This window comes from Lates calcarifer, linkage group LG21, assembly GCF_001640805.2.
Source record: "Lates calcarifer isolate ASB-BC8 linkage group LG21, TLL_Latcal_v3, whole genome shotgun sequence".
Lineage (NCBI taxonomy): Eukaryota > Metazoa > Chordata > Actinopteri > Centropomidae > Lates > Lates calcarifer.
Genome location: NC_066853.1, coordinates 7,782,828 through 7,805,503, shown reverse-complemented (window position 1 = coordinate 7,805,503; position 22,676 = coordinate 7,782,828). Strand labels below are relative to the sequence as shown.

Here is a 22,676-nt window from a genome sequence, read left to right as displayed (position 1 = left end):
ACAACGGTGGTGGTGGTGATTTCTACGAGTGTGAATGGACTGTTTGTGTTTGCTTCCCTCAAACTGCAGCCTTGAAGGAAAAATGAAATATTCTGAATTGGATTGAATTTAAAACTCGAGGTCAACTTCCTGCCTTTTTTTCCCAGAGCTTTCAACCTAATCATGGAACTTGGACCAAGAGATGTGGTTAAAAGCTTTAGAAGTCAGAAAGCCAGAAAGCAGCCCTTGAGTTACGATTATTTTGTCATACTACTATTCCCAAGATCAAGAATGAACTGTCACATATTTAACAGTGTTTTGCCCTCAGTTCACTGTGGTTCAATCTTGTTTAGGCTAAAATATGTTTCCATAAACCCATAAAACTGTATATTTAAAAGCTGATTCCTGTTATTGTTAAGTTCAGTACTCCCCGTTACGACAAAAAAATCAATTTGCTGATGGTACAGAGGACTACATTTAGCATGATGCAGGGATTTACATTTAAATGGCTTTGTTCTTACTTGAGTCTGAATGCAGTTCTCAAAATGTGTGTGAACATACAAAGGTGGTGCTTTTCAACAAAATAATTACTTTCTCAAACAGGCTACATTACCAACATCAAATTCAGTAAACAGTTTGTTTACACTCACATCTGCCTTGCATTAGCAAAGAGGGAAGTGACATTTGTGTCATTTCCTGTCACTGCCCTGGTTGTTGATGTGTCAAAACAACAAACGGTGACATTATCTCCTGTTGTCATCAGTACATGAGTAACATTAGGCTTCAACTGAAACCTTTTTATTTCTTTTAATCAGCTGGTGTTAGACATTAACATCTAGATCAAAACAAGATCAATTTCATCACTCTGAATTTTTCAGGCTTGCGTGGAATCAACTCATTTTGCTTCCCTTTTTTTTCTCTCTTGTCACTCACACACAAAAATGAAGGGATGATTGAGAAAGTCCCAGTGCAACTGGTTCCCACATGAGGATGACCCAATTAGCCCACAGTGAGACTTTGTACTTTGTGTTTGGGTTGAATGAGAATGCCAGCTGCCTAGGACTCCTGGCATTGGCTGAGGCAGCTTGCTGGCATCAATGCATCAAAGGCCTATTAGCTCGTCGTGGTGCGGCCACGCACACCGGCTGACAAAGTGAAACGATGAGAAATTAAATCAGAGGGGAGAAGTGAGCGATTGTGAGGATAACGAGCACGGATCAGACCGGAGGGACCCTTCCTCTGCACTACCTCCCTCATGTTTTCCTTACATCCTTCCCTTAATTTAAACACTATACCCAGCAGTCATAACAAGGATTCAATCAATTACTGCCCAGCTGAATACAAAACTCCACTTTGCATCTTGGTATCTACAGAAACATCTTTTTTTCTTCACAGCTTTGCTTTCGGACAAAGTGTTATTGATACAGTGTTGAAAGCATGTTAAGTCAGGCCTGGCAAGCCCCAGTCACCCGTTCTGTGGAAAGCTGGGCATTGATATGCTGATCGTAGCCTGGCTGTGTCCACTGAGGGGCCAGTGCAGAGCCCAGAGAGAGAGGAAGCATCTTCTGCCTGCTAAACGAAACAGCCTTCACTACTCACTTCCTCTCAGTGACTCCTCTGGCCGATTTGCGAAAGCGTGTGACTAATGCCTGCCCTGGCAATTTGATTTCCATGTAAGTCCCAGAGATATGTCATCGCATCATGGGTCGCTCCGTGATGGTAGGAGAGAAACGAAGGCCCTCCTGGATATTTCAGTCTCCACTGTGGCACACTTTATATCAACATTAATGATGAGACAAATCCGCAGCCAGTAGTGTTCAATCATGAGAAAATGACTCGTGGAAAACCTCACCAGAGCCAAATGAAAGGGGGCAGAGTAAATTCGGAAACACTTGTTCTCACTGGATTTGAATTCTCATGGTTGAAGAGGCAGAGGAGGTATCCTTGTGTGACCCTGATGATTTAGTATGGGAGTGGAGTGATTATTCTTAGTTATAGTACTATGATTATCTGACCCCAGTCATTTAGGTCTAGAAGCAGGAAGGCACGTGATAGAGTGAGCAGTTCTTTAAGCTTCACACATTTATCAAATCATCTTTTCTGACTCGCTCTTGTCTCAATCTTCTTACTGAGAAAGAAAGACTCGGCACACTTAAGCGAAATGCAAGTATTTCACCATAAAGTCAAGCCTTCGGCCTCCACACCTTCATTAAGGTGATGGGTGTCGTGGGAATATGAACATTATGCTACAGCTGGAGTTCAGTCATATACATATTTAATGTACGGGATGAAGGTTTTCCCCTGTTTGTACCTGTGGGGTTTTCAAATGTATTTGGACTACACCTGAAACAATTAGTCAAGACCACTTAAAATGGTCCCCCATATCTGGTTGAACTTTTCACCAAAGCAAGTTCTATCCCAACAAATGTTTAGGTGACATTTGATCAATTGATTGATTTACTGAGAAAAATAATACTCAGATGAATGGATGACTATAACATTATGGTATGGGCTTTGGGAACTACATATGTGAACTCTATTTGCCAGGCATACTTGCAAAAAAAAGCACAGGCGTATCCATCCAATATTTTGTGTTTTTGTCCTTCCTGCATCTTAGTATGATGAAGTGTGCAGTCAATTGTTCTCCACAGTCATATCTGACTCCATCTGCCAATAAATTATTCCAATTCCAAAACACTTTTCACACTTTGTCTTTATATTTTTAGTAGAAATGAACGGTACTTCAGATGCTACATAATGGAGGCGGGTGGCAGCACTGCTGCTGCTCAGACTTTCCCAGCCCCTGTGCTGTACAGAGGGAAAACTAAAAAGAAAACGGATGGAAGAAGGAATGAAAACAGGAAACATGCCTGTTTGTGAGTACAACAGCACTGTAATGCTGAGGTGCAGTAGTGGAGGTGTGGTCATTGTGGCTAGTGCACTGGGGGTGGAGGTAGTGGTAGTGGTGATGTTGGTGAGGGCATGGGAGTGGGGGGGTTACAGACGCTCAGTCAGGCTTCCTGTCTTGGCACACCCTGGACTGGCCATTTCCTGCCTGCCTGCTGAAAAATACCCAGCTCCACTGCCGCCCCCACCTCCCGCCTTCAGCTAAAAACCTTGCTCAGTCAACCCAGACAGGCAGCGGCTGAGACAGTCAGTCAGGCCGAACACTTCATTCTTTCTATAGCTCTCATATTTCCTGCCAGATGCTTCCAGGTGTCTGCCTTTCAAGGAAAACTACAGTTTGTAACCACTTGGGTCTTATTTTAGTAGCTTTGTCTATCAGTTATGAAAAAACTGTACTTTCAAGAGTAACTGCTGAGATCTGAGAACAAGGTGACATTGCCTAAAATATGGGGCTTATGGTATGTAGCATTGTAAACAAGCCAGTTTACCTCAGCCACTTTATCTGGATGTAAAACCTAAATGAGCACACTCATAGTGTCACTGATTCCTAATTTATTTTACCATTCACTTATTGTTCATGACAACAACTGTTCCCTATTTGCAAATGCATTTATTTAGAGTTGTGTTTCTATTCACCTGGAGATTGTTTTAGCTCTGTTTTTGGTCTCTACCAACTCCGGACAGAAACATCTGGCTCTTTGGCAGCGAACTGCTCCACTCTGTTTGCCAGCTAGTTGCTAACTTTGTCTGTCTGCTGAGCACAGTGACTGTGTCAGAGCATTTCCACTGAAGACAGCTGCCTACTGCTGCTAAAAACAACACAAACGTCAAAGTTGTGGGGTGCAAAAACCAAAACACTGATCTATTAGTTAATGTAAAAATATCGATTGTAGCAGCTTTAATGTTTCCTGATTCAGTTCAGGTTTGTTTCCATCTGTGAGATACACAGGCACACAAGTATCAACTGGTGATGTCAAGTTAGAAACTGACCAACTGGGGCTTTAATTTTTCAGTATTTCTTGTTTACTTGGACGGTATTAAGCTAGAGGGACGTTTCACAAACTAAAAATACATTCCCTTGAAGATAATACAATTCCCCTAACAGTTCAATATGCACAACCAGGAATAAACATTTGAAACTGAAAGCTAGCCTCACCACAGTGCATTTCACACAAACACACGCCCTTCCTCACCACAGGTTACAACAGCATGAAATGCCACTTTTTGCACATGCTTTCAAAAATCAGATAATAAATGGAAAAGTGTTTTGGGCCCAAACATTTTTCCAAAAGTAACTCCACCCAATTCAAAAGGTCACTCCTCTGAACAGAGCCCTCTGTGTTGCTTGTTTAAGGACTGTTTTACGTGTTGCATCTGACATGGACATCCGCTCTCATACAACAGTCACTCCACACCTCTTGAGAAAGAGCCTGGCTGGCACTGAAGAGAGGAAGGTAGTGGAAAAAATGGTCTTTTTTAGCATGGCTATTTTTCCTGTGTATTTCAGTGCACACACAGGGAAAGACCCAGCTGGGAGAGGGAAAATTACAAACTCACAGAGGTCACATTTTAGAGGCTTCACTGGAGAGAACTGAGGCAGTCTGCATATTGATCTGCACTATTATCAACACAGTCAGCAGAGACTGCACTGCAATTAATAATTCTGCTCAAAAGTGATGGTGAAACCACCCTTCCATGTTGCCTCAGCATCTATCAGCCTAATCATGATCAACAGCTGAAGGCTGATGGGCTGAAATGACTTGTCAGTCACATACAAGCCTCTCAGACTGTAACTTTCCAGAGAATGCACCAAGCATCTTCTATCCCATTAATAACAGGGCATTTGGTGATGCAGTTAAGCCCAGTGGGATGACGCTGTCTCTTAAGAGCCCATTAAAAAGCATGAAAACATAGAGCTTCAGGATGTTTGGAGTGTGTGACCTCAGTGCACAGAGCTTCTGTTCCTGAAGGCAGAGGTGGAGGGCAGCAGCTGGTTAAAGACACACACACACACATGCTGAGGGCCAGGCTCCAGCATAATTAAACTCTCAAGCTACACCCCCATGGCAGGTTTATGAGCCTCTCCTAATAAGTTGGCTTTCTGCAGCCTCGTGTGAAGGAGCCTGAGCTCTGAAGCTCTGCTTCCTGCAGGACTGGTGATGTCATGAAGACACATTATAAAAGACACATCTGTGCAGCTCAGCGAGGCTCTTCAGCCCACTTACTCATTACTCCCCTACACTGAACACGCGCGAACATCACAGAAATTTTTGGTGTGTGTGTGTGGGTGTGTTTTCCTGAAGGACTTGATAATCTGACACCAATTAATCCACCCCACATCTGTAAAAATCCTGCACCAAACACACTCCTGCACCTCAGTCTGTTTGACTGGCAACCACCAGCTCAATTTGTTACGTTTGTTCAGGAAATCTTTTGATGTATTTCCTCAGAGACTTTCTTGAAGTTATTTGGAGGCAAAAATAGGGATGTTATTCAGGGGGAAGAGGATTCGCTTCTCTGTACATACATGTGCTTTGAAATTTAGGTACAGTTCATGCATCTGAGAGATAACCCACTGAACCATATTTATAAATTTGACTGGGAATGCACAATATCAATTTATCTGCAAATTATTTTCTTTATGGGTCTATGAATTGTTCTATAATATACTCTCCTTTCCTTTCTTTTCTTTCACTTTCCTTTTTAAATTGCTTGTTTCGATCAGGCCTGCAGTCCAAAAATTTAAAATAGATATTTAATTTAATCATCAAGAATTCACAAGCTGGAAACAGTGTTTGGCATATTTTTGAACAAAATGATCAGTTGACCATTAATCTGTTGCTGATTCATTTAACAACCAGTTACAAGCCAATTTTAATGAGTTAATATTTAACTCTCTGCTCACTTTGAGAACTTTACACTTTATTTCCCAATTTCTGATATTTACATTTTCACTTGAAGCAATATTGCGACAGTAGCTCCTTTAAGAAGCTGCTTTTGCTCATTTACACTAAACTATCCAAAGCCCCAGTGTGTGGTTTTAGACAGCATGTTGGCATTCAGGAATCAGAGGCTTGACGTGTGACACAGCAGCGTCTGCACTGGTTACATGTCCATATTAGCGATGAAGCCATAATGCTCGACTCCAAGAAAAGATTCCCGTCTCTTGGATGCAGAGTAGTGGTCAGAACTAAATCAGGACCGATTCTTAGACAAACAAACAAGCACCTAGTCTTGCAGGTAAACTAATTCGAGGCCCTGGTAGAGTAAAAGTCCATTGGTGGAAACTGGACACATAAGGCTACTGCAGTAAATTATCAGCATCAGCATCAGTCAAAATGACACTGAAAATGATCATCTGATATGGGTAAAAATTTCAACATCATCATCCATCCCTTATACAAAATTTTCTCCAGATTTTGCACAATCAAGTTCCTCAGTCCTCGTGAGTCCACTAATTTCCACTGTGCATCATGCAGTGTGGGAATGTAGGGTCTGCTTTCTGGAAGCACTGCATCTCTCTGGACTTTGTTTTCATACCACTGTGCGTCACTACGTGCCAAAAAGCCAAAACACAGTGGCAAAAAAAGGAAGGCAATCAACCAAGGAGAAGAACAGCCTTGAGGAGGTTCTGTTAGATCTACAAAACTGAACAGTTTCCCAGTAACATCAAGAGGTCTGTCTGAAATAATCTGTAAAGTGCAACTGAATGGAGATCCTCTGGAGGAGATTTTCCATCACTACACCTACACCATGTCTGCGCTCACATGCCCCGACTGACTTTGGGTGGGCAGCTGAGATTTATTCCACAGACCAGAGAGTGAATTTCCTGCTTCAATATCAAAAGAAACTGTGCTCTCTTTGCATCATCTATGTGCACTATTTCTTTTATTGTTCCTCGAAGCATTTCCTCCACAAACTTCCCAGACTATCCCCTTTGCTGGGGGATCTTTGAGGGGAAAAAAAGACTCTGGTGGGGTGTGCTTTTCATATCACCCACCCTCCCCCACACCTATTCAAGAGCTAAAAGTACACCCATCCATCCATGTTGGCAGTGAAAGGCCGGTCTTGTTGCTTTGGCTTACGTGCACCTGCTCCAGTACACTCTGGACACTTAGCCTGCCTGTTAGCCTCGAACGCATCATTCACAGCGCTGAGAGCCAAAGGAAAATGAAATCACACAAGAGTTTGTTTGTGTTAGCTCTTTAAATGTGTAATAAAGTCCACGCTGTTCCAACATTTTTACTGACCTCATGATGAAGACAAAACACCATCTCACTTGACTTTAAATTCATACCTGGTGTCTCTTTAACGTGCTGTGATATTCACACATTGACACACACTGTGTGCCTTCAGGTTTTTCAGCCACAGACATCAATACAACCTGTAATTGACATTCATGGCACATTTTGGCTGCTGAACTTTTTCCACTAACCTGCAGCTGCAGGAAAAACAGAGAGCTGTAGCTAACAAGACGAGCACATCCCAGACATTTTCATGCACCGGACCCCAAAACAGACCCAATTAAAGCTGCAAAACCTCATGTGTTAAAGCCCTGTCCCCAGTACTGGTTGCAGAAATCAGGAATTAGCCATGACCAGAGTCACTGAGGAGAAACCTTTGATCTCAGTGTCTTCCCCTGATTGTAATTACTAAATTTAAGTGGATTTAAACTGTTCCTCTGTGTATCTGGGACCCAGTGGACCCCCTTCAAATACCCTGTGCCCCAGTTTACAAACCACCACGGTCTGCTCAGACCTTCATGCCTCCTTCTCCCCCCACAACAACAAAAAAAACCACAACAAAACTTCCCACGGCCACATTTAGATGCAATATCGACAGACAACAACAAGTTCCTGCTTGCATTGAGCATAACTTGCATGTATTCCGGTGTGAGTGTGTGTGTGTGTGTGTGTGTGCAACAGGACTTCTTGGACACCACCCCCCACCTCCAAAAAAAAACATGCAGCAGACCCTCGGTGTGTCTGTTGCTGTCGGTGATTTTTGTTTCCCCCCTCTCTTCTTCTTCTTAAAATAAAGGTTGTTCAGCACTTACAATTTTACTGAGATCCATGATCGTCCAAGCAGAAACGGTGAGTCCTCGGAGCCGAAGAGGAGGAGGAGGAGGTCCGCTGGCTTTATCCTAACGCGGAGTAATTAGTAACGGGAAAAGCGATTCAGGCAACAAATGCATTTGGGAGGAGAAGAGAAGGGGGTGGTGGTGGTGGTGGAGGTGGAGCGGGCCCTTAGCTCAACATGTGTCCCGATTTGGTATTAAAATGCTCCCCTCTATCCTTCCCTTCCTTCCTGCCTGCCTTCCGCGTCCCTTCTCCTTTTTCTCCGCGAGCCCTACGTGCTCCCTTATCGGCGAAGACTTCCAGCATCCGACCGCCGAGGAGCCGAAGCTGTCCGACAGAGGGGGGCAAAAAAATAAAAAAAATACACAGAGAGAGAAAGAGAGAAGAACTAATGCTGATGAAAGCCGCTCATTTCACCGCTGCTTCACATTAAAATCACCCCGCTGCTCTTATGTATGCATCAGCCAACATAGCGGCTCAGACCGAGACAGGAGGCTACCTTTATTTTGCAAATAGCCCGCTCTATTGGTAGACAATAGTAGCATGGAGCCTGCAGAGTGGGACGGCTTAAAACCCGGTGGTTCCCAAGCTGGGGTCCGGGGACCGCCGGGGGTCCTGAGAGAGGGGAGGTGCAAGGGGAGGTGGGTGGAGGGCCAAGATCCAGGAAATAAGAGACCTGCTGAATTTCTACCGACTCTTCAGTCATTAGGGGTATAGAGTGTCTTTATTATCGATTTATCTGCCAATTTTTTCCTTTTAGCTTAATCAAAAAGCACAAAAATGTCCATCACAGCTCAAGACGAGCTTTTAAAACTGCCTTGTCACAGTCTAAAACCCAGAGATACTCAGTTTCCTGTGATATAAAACAGACAAAAGCTGCAGATCCTCACATCAAAGGAGCTGAAGTCAGAGAATATTTGACTAACTTAACTGACTTTTTTGTCAATCAACTAATTGATTAATTAATTAATAGAGTGATCTGAAGTGATTTTATCTGATGACTGGTTTACCTGAGCTCACCTGCAGCTGAAGACAAAACACTGACGACAAAGATAAAGCCAAAAATCCTCTAAAAGTTTCATCGGGGTGATGATGAAGTCACTACTGGAACTGATTAACAGGTCGCTTGCATGAACAGGTGAGACAACCGCTCCACCTCCACTTCCTCTGAATCCTGCTCAGTGTGCCACCACAAATACCACAACAGAAAACACAAAATGTAACTGTAACCTGTAACTGTAACCACAACTGGCTGTCGCAGAAACATCACAAAAAAACACATTAATTTTAAACACTATAGAACACGATGATAATAACGCTGTATGCGCTTGTTTGGGTGCAAACGCCTGTTACATTTAGGTGTTGTTTTTGTGTGTGAGCAGTGTTGATGTAGTTTTATAAAAACACACAAAGCATCGGAAGAAGCAAGTTTCAGAGGTGAAAATGGGACAAAAAGCTCAGTGTCAAACCATGAGAGCAATTCTAGGTAACTGATGCCCCCATCTGGTTTCTCTGAGACTGTCGACCAACATGTTCTGTCTTCAAGGCAGAGACAGCTGTGTTTGTGTGTGTGAGAGCCTGGCCTATAAAAGAAGTACATGTTATGACAGTTTCAGAATAAAGTTAAGCACAGTAACAGAAAAAAAATCATCACTGTTGTTAGAAACAACTCTTTTACCACTCAATATTCAAAACTGAATCTAAGATTAAAATGTATCATGACAAAATATTTAATTAGAAGACAACTTTCTACATTTCCCCAGTAGTATGTTAATTAAATTTAATTAATTCATTATTTATTCACTACACATTGTATACAACCTATAGAAAAGAAGACACTTAATTATTCTCTGGGTAACACAACACTTTAAGCATTTATGAGCAGTATACAAACACAGGATTTAACTTCAGTCACTAGATTTTAGCCTCCACTTAAATATATTAATACACACTTACATCTGCTTAAAACTGCACTGTAATGTGTTACTAAATGTTAACATAGTGATTATAAATCAAAATAAGTGGATTTAAAGTAAAGGTTACCATTTACTGAGTTGTAGTAGTTAGTTGTATTTGTGGACTCAGAGACAGAGAAGTGGCTGACACTTTCCTTTCCACCTCCTCAAACCCCCTTAGAGACATTGTTTTCCTCGTGGAGGTGGGAGGTTTAAAACCACCACCCCTCGAAAAATGCTGGATTCCTTCACCTACAGTGTAAACTGAGGACTGTCAGGCACATTTCTCAGGTTTACTGTAAGAAAAGACACTGTATAAAGGGAGTTTGGATAAGAACTTGTGTGTTATCAATTTTAATAGACTGAGTGGCCACTTTATTAGGTACACCCATCAGATTTAATGTAAACTATTACAATAGCTCAGCATTAAAATCCACTTTTATCAATATAATAATCAGTTTTGATTGACACTTGATGTAATAATTTAACTATATGTTTACACAAGGTAGGGGAAATACAAGAAACCCATTATAACCAAATATAATCCAGTCCGGTACAACAATGCCTCCAACTATGACGTGACACACCTGTTGTACTGGATTACATTACAATTATCAACAAAGATGATTAAACCAAGGATTACATGGCTTGAATAACACATTTTAAAAATCATTTTTCTGATGTAACTTGTTTTTTAACAGACAATAATGCTACTTAGATCCATCCAGAAACAATAATAAATCCAGGCCACTGTTTTAAAAGGGCTTTTCTGTCCAATCACGGGACATTAGCTGACTAACCGAGCCCAGGCCACAACAATCAATATGCTACTCATTATACCATCGGGGCTGCACGTTATACCTCCAGGCTGCTCAACATAAACAGCCTGTGTCCAGACAATGCCGGCTCTTTTCCAACCAGTCTCTTCACTTCCTGGTACGGCGTGGGCCCTTCGTCCGAGGACAGCCTCACAGAGCATTTCTCACATACAAAAGTCCCACACTCTGTCACCGCCTGGATTTTCAGTCAGCCACTCAAAAACTCGTTCCCCTTTCTTATTAAGGCTACCCACCTGGAATAAAATAAAAGAGTTCCACTTCTTGTCTCAAGTTTATAAAGCCTCACAACCATTGTTCGGTCAAAACAGGTGAAAACAAATGCTAAGTGGTTCCTCTAATCCTGTGCAAAGTGCAATTTAATACAAGTAGGTTGTTTGTTTTGTGAGCTCACTGTCTGGTGTCATTTCCTCTGCACCATGTTTTCATTGCAATTAATTCCTCGAAAGTGAGTTCAGCATAAATGACACCGAGTATCTTCCTCCCTCAAGCATTACAGATTTAAAGGGTGAAGGATAAGGAGTGAAGATGATGCAACAGGGCAGTGTGACTAGTGTAGATGAAATTTCAACTAACTTAGTGCCTGAGATAAAGGTTAAATCATTAGTCAGACATCACAACCTTTACGCTCTGGTGGAGTCAGGTACTGTAAATATGTAAGTCTTTACCTAAAAAAATCTGTTATAAAACAAAAAGATGACTCTCAAACATACACGGACCGATTTAGTGCACTTATATTTTTCCTGTTCGTTGAAAGGGGTAGCTGTTGTGATAATAGAGAGTGACTTTAACACCCTTTGAATTATGTCCATGAAGTTGTAAAGTCAAAACAGGCTACATCCTAACCACAGGGGTTAAAGTCCTCTAACTTAGGTGTCTCTTCCCCCGACTCAAGACTGCCTCTGAGGTTTCGACATGTGCTTTTTCTGGAATGACTTTATGTCTCCCAGTGGAAAATCCCTATATAGAGTCCATTAAGACTCTATATAGACTCTAAGAGCTTGAGGTGTACATACATATTTTGATGGCCTCTCATCAACAGTGGTGTGAAAGTCACAGTAAAGACCATCTGCTCATGCATTATGCAAAAAGAAAGTGCTTTAGTAAGACTGAAACTTACGTCCTCATCATCTGTATATGCCGTGGGAGCCCATGATAAATGAACTTCTGATGATTTTAGACAGAATATTAAGGCTCAGACATCTTTCAGACTACAGGATTACAAAGGGTGAATTTCTTCTTGTGCCCTTTGTGATTATTTTGGCCACGAATGAGCTTTCACTTTCATCCTGACGTGTTGTATAAATGAACAACAATCCACGTGAGATAACATGGTCAGCACTAGGGCTGCGCTATACTTCAATATTATTGTTTATCATCTTTTAGTGGACTGATAACCCCGACTTAGTCAGAGCTGAATGTATGTTGTCACACAGTTGATGACTGTCTAGTATCTGGATGGATATTTAAAACGAGGCCATGTCAAAGGAGGATAATTTGCATACCACACACTTACTATACACCGATGATGTGGGTTTCAGGCTGACTTGTGACCTCTGCTGCATGAGAAACAAAAAACCCTACACTCCATCTCCGTCTCTGTTTCTTTCCGCTTTACTGTGCTGTAAAACCATAGAGGAGAACTCCAAAACAATCTGTAAATCAGAGCCATTGTTAATGCCGCCAGGAACTCATCGGTGCACTTTATTCCACTTACTGACCTGTCACTCATGTCCAGCTCTATTATTCTACGGCCAGTCAGTGCAATGAGGCCACAAACCACCGCCTGCTGTTTCTGCTGCCTCAGTGCTTTTAATGGTCTCGCTTTCATGCCTGCATGCTTGTCTGTGTGTGTGTATGTGTGTGTGCTGTACGCATGCGGATATCCCTCCATAACTTCCCTGCATTTTAAATTGCAGGATGTAAAAAGAAGACAAGGAGGACTCAAGACAATAAGCGTTCAGAGGGGAGGACAACAAGGCAAAGAGAGAGACAAAAGACATGAGGAGAAAAGAGACGCAGAGGGACGGAGTGATTTTTAAAAAAGAAAATACTTGTCTACGTCCACACTGCTGAGTCCTGATTGTGCCCGAGGGCCACGGCCCCGCTCCTCCCCTGAATTCCACAGCTGCCAGGGCACCAAACAGCACTAAAACAGGGTGCAAGGGGATGAGGGGTGTCCATTAGAGCAAGGTCCACACAGACTGTACAACAGTGACTCACAACCAGGGGTACTTGGCAGGAGGAGGATGTAATGGGCAAATTTTTAACTACAAATAATGGATAAATGGTTTCAAACAAACTGTTTATCTGTTATTATTTTTTATATACAGTGGTTTAGATAAATAGACATATAAAATAATGGATAAATAGTTGAAATACAGTGTAGTCAGCTATAAGTAATGGATAAATGATTCAAATAGATAACTGCAAGTGGATAAATAGTTTAAATAGTTGGCTATAACTTATGTAGAAGTGGTTGAAAAGTCCAGCTTCTGCTACCACAGTTGGTATGGCAGTGTGAATGCAAGCTTTACTAAACCAACACGATGGGGTGCTTCAGTTCATCTGTAAGGGGGTTGTGGGTGTATTTTAGAAAACTTTGGGAAACACTGCTGTACACAGGCGCACCAGCAACAAAACGCAAACACACTCAAATACAGATACAAACCTCCATGCAGACCAGTAGGAGTAGGAGTCTGGCAGGAAGTCTCATTTTAAGGCCTTAATTATGTAACATGTTACAGTTGTGGTGTCACTTGGTGGCTCACACTCCATGTCCCAGCTGAGGAACTGGTGCCCCAGAAGTTTTCCACAAGCACCAATTATGGCTCCTATCGGTCCAGAGATTACAACCTACCCCAGCTTTTCCAGTGTAAAATCTCCTCTGGCCCCTGACAGCTCGGAGACTGTTTTGCAATCTAGGAGTGAGTTGGCATCTCTGACATTTTGGAGCCTTAAGATAAATATTATAAAATATGTTGTGTTCAGTGCTAACTTGTTATTTACTTGTTGGTTTTCTCATTGCTGTTGAGAACACAATAGACCACCAAAACATGCAATGATGCTCGGGACAAACACACCAGAGATTAAATCCCCCCCTTAAACTCTAAATTAAAGAGCCAGCTGCTATTATGAGGCTAAACATGTCATTAAAAGCGAGCTCTGTGTGCTGTGTGGCTGCCCTGGTTCATTCTTTTTATAACCCAGTGTGGACACTATGTCAGAGAGGGTTTTGAACACACCCTGGTTGTTTACCCAACTCAACAGAGAGATAGGCGAGCATTTCTCAGAACCAGCATTTTACACAACTATGTTTTTAGAGCCAAAGTAGGCGACTCTGCTGTCTGCAGTGCACACTGCTCATATTCTTATGAATGAAACTGTAGAAATACTGAATTCAGGTTTCATGTTGACGCATGAAGTATAAATCTTCACTCTGTTTACTCACACAGTTGTCACAAACTTCTCCAAATCCATTGCAACTGCTTATAAACTACTTCTAGAGCTGACACAATTAGTTGAATAATCGAAAATATTTAGATAATCGAGTGAGTTTTTAAAACAAAAATGGCTAAAATTTATCATCTAAATCGTTTATATTTTGGTTTTGGAGTGTTGTCTGAACTAAAAAAGACATTTCAGTGTGTCAAGATGTGCATTTCTCACTAGTTTGGAGATTTGTTTTAGTTTTCTGTCAGATGAACAACGTAGAACTTCACATTGTACATGGGCGTATCAATATAAACATCAGAGATGACACCAAGTGTACTTAAAGCTCAAAAGGCTGGAGATGATGGGAAATCTAAGACATACAGACAGACAGGCAGGCAGACAAGACACGCAGACAGACAGCTGGTTTTCTATAGAGAGAGGTGAAAGCCAGCCACCCAGCAGATTTAGGCAGCTTTAGAGCACAACAGATCAGATGAGATTATCGCTCACTGATCCCCTGTAAAGTAGACAGCAGATTCATTGATTCCTGCTCCGCCTGCCACACAGCTCTGGATCCCCAGTCAAAAATCAACCACCAGAGAAAAGAAAACACAGGCAGCACGTCAGCGGGGGGAAACAAATCCTAATCAGTGATTTAAAAACTATAAAAACCCGAGGGGGGAAACTTACTATTACAGCTTTACAGAAGAGAGATTGGCACCATTAGTGTCAAGAACAAAACAGCCGAATGTGTTGTGCTGCGGTCTGGTCATGTTGGAGCACTGATATCTAACAGCAAATCAAACACGGACTTGTTTTATCTTGCATGAATATTTTCACTTTTCTCTTCATGGCAGCAGGCAGAGCTGATCAGCTGCAAAGCTGTTTGCTTTGTTTGAACAATCTCAGATAATTGAGAGGCTTTAATGAGGCAGATGCATACAAAACGTCAGAGCAGGGACAAATTCTTTTTACTTCAATTGCCACAGCACATGTTATCAGAGCTGCATGCAAAGACAAGGCAATGAACAGAGATAATGTTCATGTATTGGAGACTGTTTGCCTTGACACACTTCCAGAGGGTGCGATCCCAGGAGTCTGACAGTGACCTAGTGACCAGGCTTGGCTTGGGACACATAAAGCCACGCATGCGTCTATCCCCGCCTCTAATCCATGTTGCTACTGTCCCGGATGGGAAAGGCGTGGGGGGGTGGGCAAACTGTATGTGACCGTCTAAATGCAGAATTGCCAAATACCTGCTGTGCACATTTAGGCTGTGTTGACTTGTACAGTCCGATTTAGCCACAGCTGTAAATGGGAGAAGCATGTTGCAGCACCCTCATGGCAGTTTGACTGCCTTGATTCGTCTGACCTACTTTCTCCCCCCTTCCCTCCCCTGTGCCTGGTCTGGGGGAGAGGGGAGGGGAGAGGAGACCACCAGGCAGGAAACAGCAGATCCACAGCCTAACAGCAGCCTACATACATATGTTCACTGGGAGAGAGAGATAGAACACTTCATGCAAAGTCAGATGCAGCTCTTGAAGCTTCACAGCATTAATTATTCACCAGCAGCCATCACATCAAAACAAATAAACACAAAAACATTATGTCTCTATCTCCTCTGCCTTTCCAGATCTTCTTAATCCACCACCACCATCATCATCATCATCACTGATCCTGCTGAGACCACAGGCCCACAGAAGACACTGACAGCCTGTCACAGAGCTTCAGCTTGCCTCTCTCTTGTCTGGTTTATCCTGCAGATAGGCTAACAACACAGTTATCTGAATTCAAAAGGCCATTGACCTACATTTCAACAGCTCTTTTGTTGTGCAGTGTGGACTCATTGGTGTCTGCTGATCACAGACAGACATCAGGGAAAGCAGCACTAAAATAACCCATAATATGGATCAAACACACAAGCGCAGAGTGACTCAAGGATCAAACCTGGAAGAATTACTAAAACACGAAAACACGTGTGTCATGTTTTTTTGTGTGTAGATGGATCCTGGCTCCTGTCCTCACTTCAGTCAAAATCTTACAATCCACAGTTTAGTTTAGGCAGCAAACAGGCTGACATGATCATCCTCCCACCTTTTACAAAGCGGCTCTCAGCCAGGATCTCAATGCAACGCTTTCCAAAGGGGGAAAATAATCATATTGTTCCATTATTGTGTGCCGTACCTGTCCTCTCTCAAAGTTTTCCTTCTCCAGCTCCAGGCTGTTGGCCCCTCCAGTCCGTCGGATCACTTTGGGGATAGCGTTGGGTACTTGCTGCATGGAGCTTTTCACTCGATCCATTGTCGTCTGTGACAGAAAAACACACAGCAGCGAAAGAGGGGGAAAAACTTTCAGCCGATAAACAGGCTAGACTGTAAAATATATATATATAGAATTAAAAAAAATAAAAAATAAAAGCTGCGCTAACTATGGCGGGCAGCGGTCCATGCTGTGCTGGACTCGTCGCCCCGTTCACTGGAGCATTTGGCCTTTCCGTCCTACACCCCAGTCAATGACAGGAGCAGCCTGAACGGCACCAGAGTAAAGTCAGCGAGGGTTACAGAAAAATCTGACTTCCGCTTTCAAAATAAAAGCCCCCGCTTATCTGCGTGCAGTACATTTAAATTAAACGTTACGCGCGAGGATGTAACATCAAACTCTCTGCGCTTCAGTGTGTTGAAAGCAATTTGTTTTCAACAACTCTTGCACAACAGCCAGTATTTGTCCCCTGAGGTCATAATCAGGCCAACTTGTTACTAATTAACTCCCATGAACAGTGAGCTGCAGAGGACACAGGATATCTCCTTTTGTTTTCTTGGCTTTGGTGAGTTTGAACCAAATTACTGCAGGAAACGTGGTTTACCAACGCGTTTTCTGTGTGAAACAGGTGGGCGTCCAGAACAATCAGAAGTGATGTGTGCAAATATCTGCGGGGAGTTAACATGTATTCGTCTCTAAACTCAGTTCTGCAGCGGTGCGTGCTGCAGTGCGACCTCTGTGAAAAGCGTTTCACGCACAGAGGAACAACTGCGAGCTGCTGTAGTAGCTGTGAACGCGCTCACCGTTCAGTTGCATGCTGAAAACTCTCGATGTTATTTGGATATTTTCTCTGGCAACCGTCTCTGACTCCTCCCAGTGTTGTCCGCTACTGGCTGGAGCTCCACCAGCAGGGCCCACCCACACCACCACCGTCAATAACGTGTTGTGATTTTCAAAACTACATCAGCAGCTTTATCGTACTCTTATCAAACACACATTATATATTGTACAAGTCTTTACAAGAATATTAAATCCTCTGGAGCTGGGCTGGATGATTCAGGCGACAGCAGACACAATAATATTCTCACGTGACTGAGATGCTTGAAAAACTCATTCAAGATTATTGCTGTATGATCCTGCAGAGGTAAAAACATGATAGATGTAGAGATAATATATGTCAGATGTTGAAACAATGCTTATTTTTATAGGAAGCAACAATTTCATTGTAAATGTCACAGTAGCTGCCATTTTCCTCTGACAATATCAGTAATATGATCTGAAAAAGGTGAAAATCTACTTAATTTATTATCTTTTAAGTGCAGAATATCACACAGCCACAAACAGAGGCTGCGAAAACAAGCTGAGAGAAATACTTATGCACAAGCTCTCATTTTGCCAATTAATTCAAAAATGCCTATTCACTAACAATAAAGAAGTTCATGCCATGAACTCTGCAGGAGACGAAGAATGAGCCCTCTCCCTCCCCTGGTGTCCTGATCAGTGCCAGCGCCATTTGTCCAAGTAACAATAGACGAGTGAGGCATGTCTGTATACTATCAGCGCTATCTGATCAGTGATACTGTACAGTGTGTCATAAAATATTGACTGCTACGTGGGAGAGCTTATCATGCTGCTTCCCGTCACCACTCAGTATTTTCACATTTTTGCCCGGGGCGTCAGCGCTGTAAAACACACTGTTTGCTTGATTCAGTTTTTGGATGAGTGGGTAGTAGCTGCTCTCGTACTCCCTGGAGGAAAAAAAAAGCAAGCAAACGATCATTTCCTGTCAGCAACCATTCCTATCACATTATTTAATCAGACCTGCAACAGACTGCAAAACTAATGACTCAACGCAGCCCTCTGCTGTTCAAACAGGGGAACCATGAATTTCAACTACAGTGTAACCTAACTTTTGTCTATGTAGTTGATGAGATGCAGTGGTAAACAAACAAACAAACTAAATCAGATATATGTTAGCAGAGAAAACCTCAAAGACCAACTGGAGGTTTTCGTTCTGGTACACATATAAAATAAAACAGCCCATTAATCACCGACAAATAAAGAGACAGTGGTGGAACAAATATTCACATCCTTTACTTTAAGTAAAGGCATCAACGCCATAATGGAAATATACTCAAAAATATAACACTTAAAATCCCACTGAAGTAAAATTGTATTACTAGCTAAATGTATTTGACATTGGCTATCAAAAGTAACAGAACCAATTCTTGATAACTGGCTCTAGTGATTGGTATATTATCATATATCACTATATTTTTTAGCACTGATGCAGCAGTGTCTAAGAAGCATTTTCCTGTTGTAGCTGCTAAAACTGGAGCTACTTTTTATACTTTAAGTATTAATTTCTTTGGAATATTCTCTCATCTTTGCTAGCTTGTGAAATATTGGTGAGTGCTAACTCTTTGGGCCTCAAACAGTTATTTAGAGGAAATCACCTGAGATGCTTAAAGAGGAAATCTTTATTAGGTGGAACTGCAAGCAACGCATAGACATCTGAAATATGACAAGGGTCTGCTTTTTTCATATGGGGCCACAAGCCCCATATTTATTTTTCACAATATATTTCCATACGAATGGAAATATATTGTGAAAAAATAAATAAATAACACCTAACATGTCCAGCCATTTCATTACAGTGCATACAGTATGAGCATACTGAGGACGATGAAGCCAAAAAAAAGAAAGAGAGAGAGAGAGAGAAAAAAAACCCAGAGATTAGGAAGTCTCGCGAGATTATCGCTGTAACGGAGGATCGGGGCTTGGTCTTGAAGTTTTCAGATGCATCTGTAGATGAATCATAACAGCATCAAGATGTCGGGACGATCAGGCCGCGCCGAGACCCGAAGTCGGGCCAAAGATGACATTAAAAAGGTTCTGGCGGCCATCGAGAAAGTCCGCAAATGGTATGTAGGAATGTCTGGGGCACAATATGGAGGGAAATGTGTTAGTACACCGTGGGTTGATATCTGCTGCGTCGCTCAACAAACTTCAGTCGGAAAAGTTAGATGATTGACGGGGCTGTTGACCAATCAATGCCCGCGGTTGACAGGAGAGGCGGGGCTAGCCGAGTTTTTCCGCCGAGAGCTGTCAATATGGCTCCAGCCCCACATGCCGTCCGCTGTGATGTAGGCTATAGTCACTTCTTAATGAAAATAATAAACACCCTCTGACCTGTTTCTCGTGATTTTAACACGCTCGTGTGATGTAAACGAGAGCTATGAATGAGCACGATGGGATATGTGATAAGCTGTCATCTCTGTTGTGGGCAGAGAGGACATGAGCCTGTATGTCATGTTGCAGATTAATGCTATTAAAGCAGATAATGTGGTGTTAGAGCTAAACTGAGCGCCTCTCTAAATTTAGTAAAACTAATTTTATCCCCAGGGAGAAGAAATGGGTGACAGTTGGAGACACATCCTTACGTATATTCAAGTGGGTGCCAGTAACAGAAACAAAGCAGGTGGGGGCCTCTGTCATGTAAAAAAACATCACATAAATGTCCCTGTCTTACAAATTCGTGGTCTAATTTGAGGATTGATTCTCTTTTGTCAGATATATCGCACCAAATCTACAGGTGGAGAGGTTAGAGGACTAAAAGATGTGGTCCTGGAAAACACAAACTCTTTACTGGATTTCACTGGTGAGTTTTGGGGCTGTTAATAAATCCCAGAGCCATTGCACTCATAATGTTAAAAATGCCAGACTAACTCACCAAACTCCTGTGTTTCGCGCCTCAGATGAAAACAGCAACCAGAGCTTTCTGTCAGACGTTTACCAGCCTAAAATGGACAACAGCAGCAGCACCTCCAGCTCGCAGCAGGTCAGCCCTCCACATACCTCCAGCCTCCGCACTGAAGACTCCCAGCCACCGATGCTGGGCCAGGAGAGTGTGGATGGTATGTACATTGCTCTTCTCACTCAATTTTACACATTCCTGTAATTTTGAAAAGGGTACATACTGTAGTCACTGTATTCATTTATAAAATGGTGGCAGACGTTAAGCTAAGTAACAAAGAGCCACAGCTCCAGTTATCAGCAGTCCAAGCAAATAAACCGGACTTAAAGGACAACTTGACTGAACCAGGGCCTTATGTTAAAAATGTTAGAAATCTTTGGAATTGGTGCAGTATTGAGTCAAATGGGCATTTGTCCATGTCAAAGTATATCCACTAGAGTTCTTGTTTTGCCAAAGACTGGCTTAGATTGTGGTTAGATATGATTCCTACAGAGATAGATCTTTTTTATTAATGAGTAAGACCCTTTTTGTTTGACCAGAAACACCCATTTTATTGCTACTGGAGTCCATTCGCAAAAATCCCAATTTTACCTCTAAGAGCAGGTGAGTTGCTGGCTGTCTGGCTTGGTTAGTTTGTTTGTCTTATTGTGTGACTTTCAGTGATGGGAAAAGTATTTAGATCACACAAGTACCACACAATGGAAGCCAGATATGCTCTTCTTGCTCAATACTGCACCATTTGCAAAGATTTTTGCCTCTATCAATCATCTACACGCAAAAACATTTGAAAACAAGGCCCAGCATCTAAAATACTAGAGTGCGCTAGTAACTACAACTTACACCTGGTGTTTACCCTTAATTAATTGTATTTAATTAGTGGTAACAGTAATTAAGAATAACAACAGTCAACTCACACATTTCCTCATTCACTGTCAGAGCTGAATTAATGAGGATGTAATTTCATAACTCTTTGTGAATGCAGAACCGGTTCATTCAGGACAGGAGGGGGCTGATGAGCCTCCTACTCTCATCAAGGAGGACCTCCTTTCATCAGGAGCTGTCAGACGGAGCACCCCGGACACACAGGTTCACTTTCTGAAAATGGGTTCAAGGAAAACCTTAAAATTTTCATTGATTATATAGAAATGTAAATCATATCTATGTGGTCTGTTGTGTGATGTAAAATTGAAGTGTTCCTTTTTATTCAACAGGAGGAACTAGATGAATCGGGGGCGCCGCCTTTAAAGAAGATTTGCACAGGAGAGAATGCGGTTCTGAGATAGCTTATTTATGATCATTTTGTCAAAATGCACACGGATACCTGTCTTCAGTTGTTGTCAGATTAGCTAAGCATTCAAAATTATTCTATGGTTCTCTTGACATATGTATGCAAATATTACTCATTACATTTCAGCAAATGACAAAAAAAGTATTTCCTGCAGAGTCTTTGTTCACTTTGAAAGTCTTTAAAGTCTTGCTGTTTTAAGCGATTTCTGAAATGAATGGAGGCGATTATCCAAACATTGTCTGGCAAATCACATGCTATAAATGTCTAGTTTTCTGGCAACTAACTAAAGTTTCTTATTTACTCTTTATGCAGTTGAGCTTTATTTTTGCATGTTTCCATATCCTATTGCTTTATTTTCAAGGTTTACAGGCCATTTTGAAAAGATGTTAAACGTGTAGCTTTATGCAGATTGATGTGTAGATGTGCCATTATTATATTAAACATTATGCCCTTTCTAAAGCAGATCTTCTTTTGGCTTATCACATGCAAGGATGAATTCTTTTAAAAAATATTTATAATATGATTTGCCCATGTTTATAACTGAAGCCATTTTGTAAACCATAATAAATGCTACTTTCCATGTCAAGTCATTGATGCTGTGAGGTTGGAATTTATTCACAATAATATCTTGAGGAAATCACTCTGCACATATAATGAAGGCAAATCCATATAAAGTAACCTGCTGTTCAATCAGACATGTTCTAAAAGGAGCCCAGTGGGTTTAGAAATTAAGTTGATGATTCAGGAATGAAGGCCATATCCATTTTCAACAAATATATTACAAAAACATTAAAATGTGTTTTTGTATGAATGAGTTAAAATGATCATATAATCTGCTTTAACTGCACTGAGCATTTTTGAGGCTGCAACTACAGACCTTAATGAACTCTGTGACATTGTACATCAGTTTTTGTGAGAACATGTGTGCCCACTTAGATTTTCTCCTCTTCCAGCAACAACTAGACCTTGTTTACAACTAAATGCAGGCAGCTCTGTTAGGCAGCCTACAGAGGTGAAGACAGACTCCTGTACAACCAGGCCACAAACACAATGACCAAGGAAGAGAGAATAGTAAAGAGAAGCTACACTGAAAAGCTCAGTTCTCAGCTAACAGCCCTGGGTTAGTGTAGAGAGACAGGACATCACCAGCCACAGAAAACCGTCCCCCAGCACTGTGGAGAA

General features: G+C 41.9%; 2 protein-coding genes across 3 annotated transcripts in view; one reads left to right on the top strand and one right to left on the bottom strand.

Moving 5' to 3' along the window:
- hip1 (huntingtin interacting protein 1) overlaps positions 1-16,751 on the bottom strand; it is a 46,592-nt gene extending 29,841 nt beyond the window's left edge. Inside the window, exons 1-2 of one of the 2 annotated variants that reach the window (XM_018660040.2) lie at positions 16,619-16,751; positions 16,375-16,497 (exon numbers count right to left, since the gene is read on the bottom strand). In XM_018660040.2, coding sequence (XP_018515556.1) covers positions 16,375-16,491 — 117 coding nt within the window. In that variant the 5' untranslated portion in view covers positions 16,492-16,497; positions 16,619-16,751. Of the gene's footprint in view, positions 1-7,942; positions 8,502-16,374; positions 16,498-16,618 lie in introns of those variants that run through there. The other variant, XM_018660041.2, reaches the window with a different exon arrangement.
- Positions 16,752-19,200: 2,449 nt separating this feature from the next.
- bcl7bb (BAF chromatin remodeling complex subunit BCL7B b) lies at positions 19,201-22,084 on the top strand. Its single transcript, XM_018660065.2, has 6 exons — positions 19,201-19,373; positions 19,855-19,930; positions 20,023-20,110; positions 20,208-20,366; positions 21,189-21,292; positions 21,418-22,084. The coding sequence occupies exons 1-6, from the start codon at positions 19,261-19,263 to the stop codon at positions 21,487-21,489; spliced, it is 612 nt and encodes a 203-aa protein (XP_018515581.1). The 5' UTR covers positions 19,201-19,260; the 3' UTR covers positions 21,490-22,084.
- The last annotated feature ends 592 nt before the right edge of the window (positions 22,085-22,676 follow it).

What these genes read in the sequence shown, in the direction of transcription:
- bcl7bb (XM_018660065.2), top strand. Translation starts at nt 19,261, where the DNA reads ATGAATCATAACAGCATCAAGATGTCGGGACGATCAGGCCGCGCCGAG. An exon ending in CAGTAACAGAAACAAAGCAG is followed by an intron (nt 19,931 to 20,022) that starts GTGGGGGCCTCT and finishes CTCTTTTGTCAG; the next exon opens with ATATATCGCACCAAATCTAC. An exon ending in GGAGCACCCCGGACACACAG is followed by an intron (nt 21,293 to 21,417) that starts GTTCACTTTCTG and finishes TTTATTCAACAG; the next exon opens with GAGGAACTAGATGAATCGGG.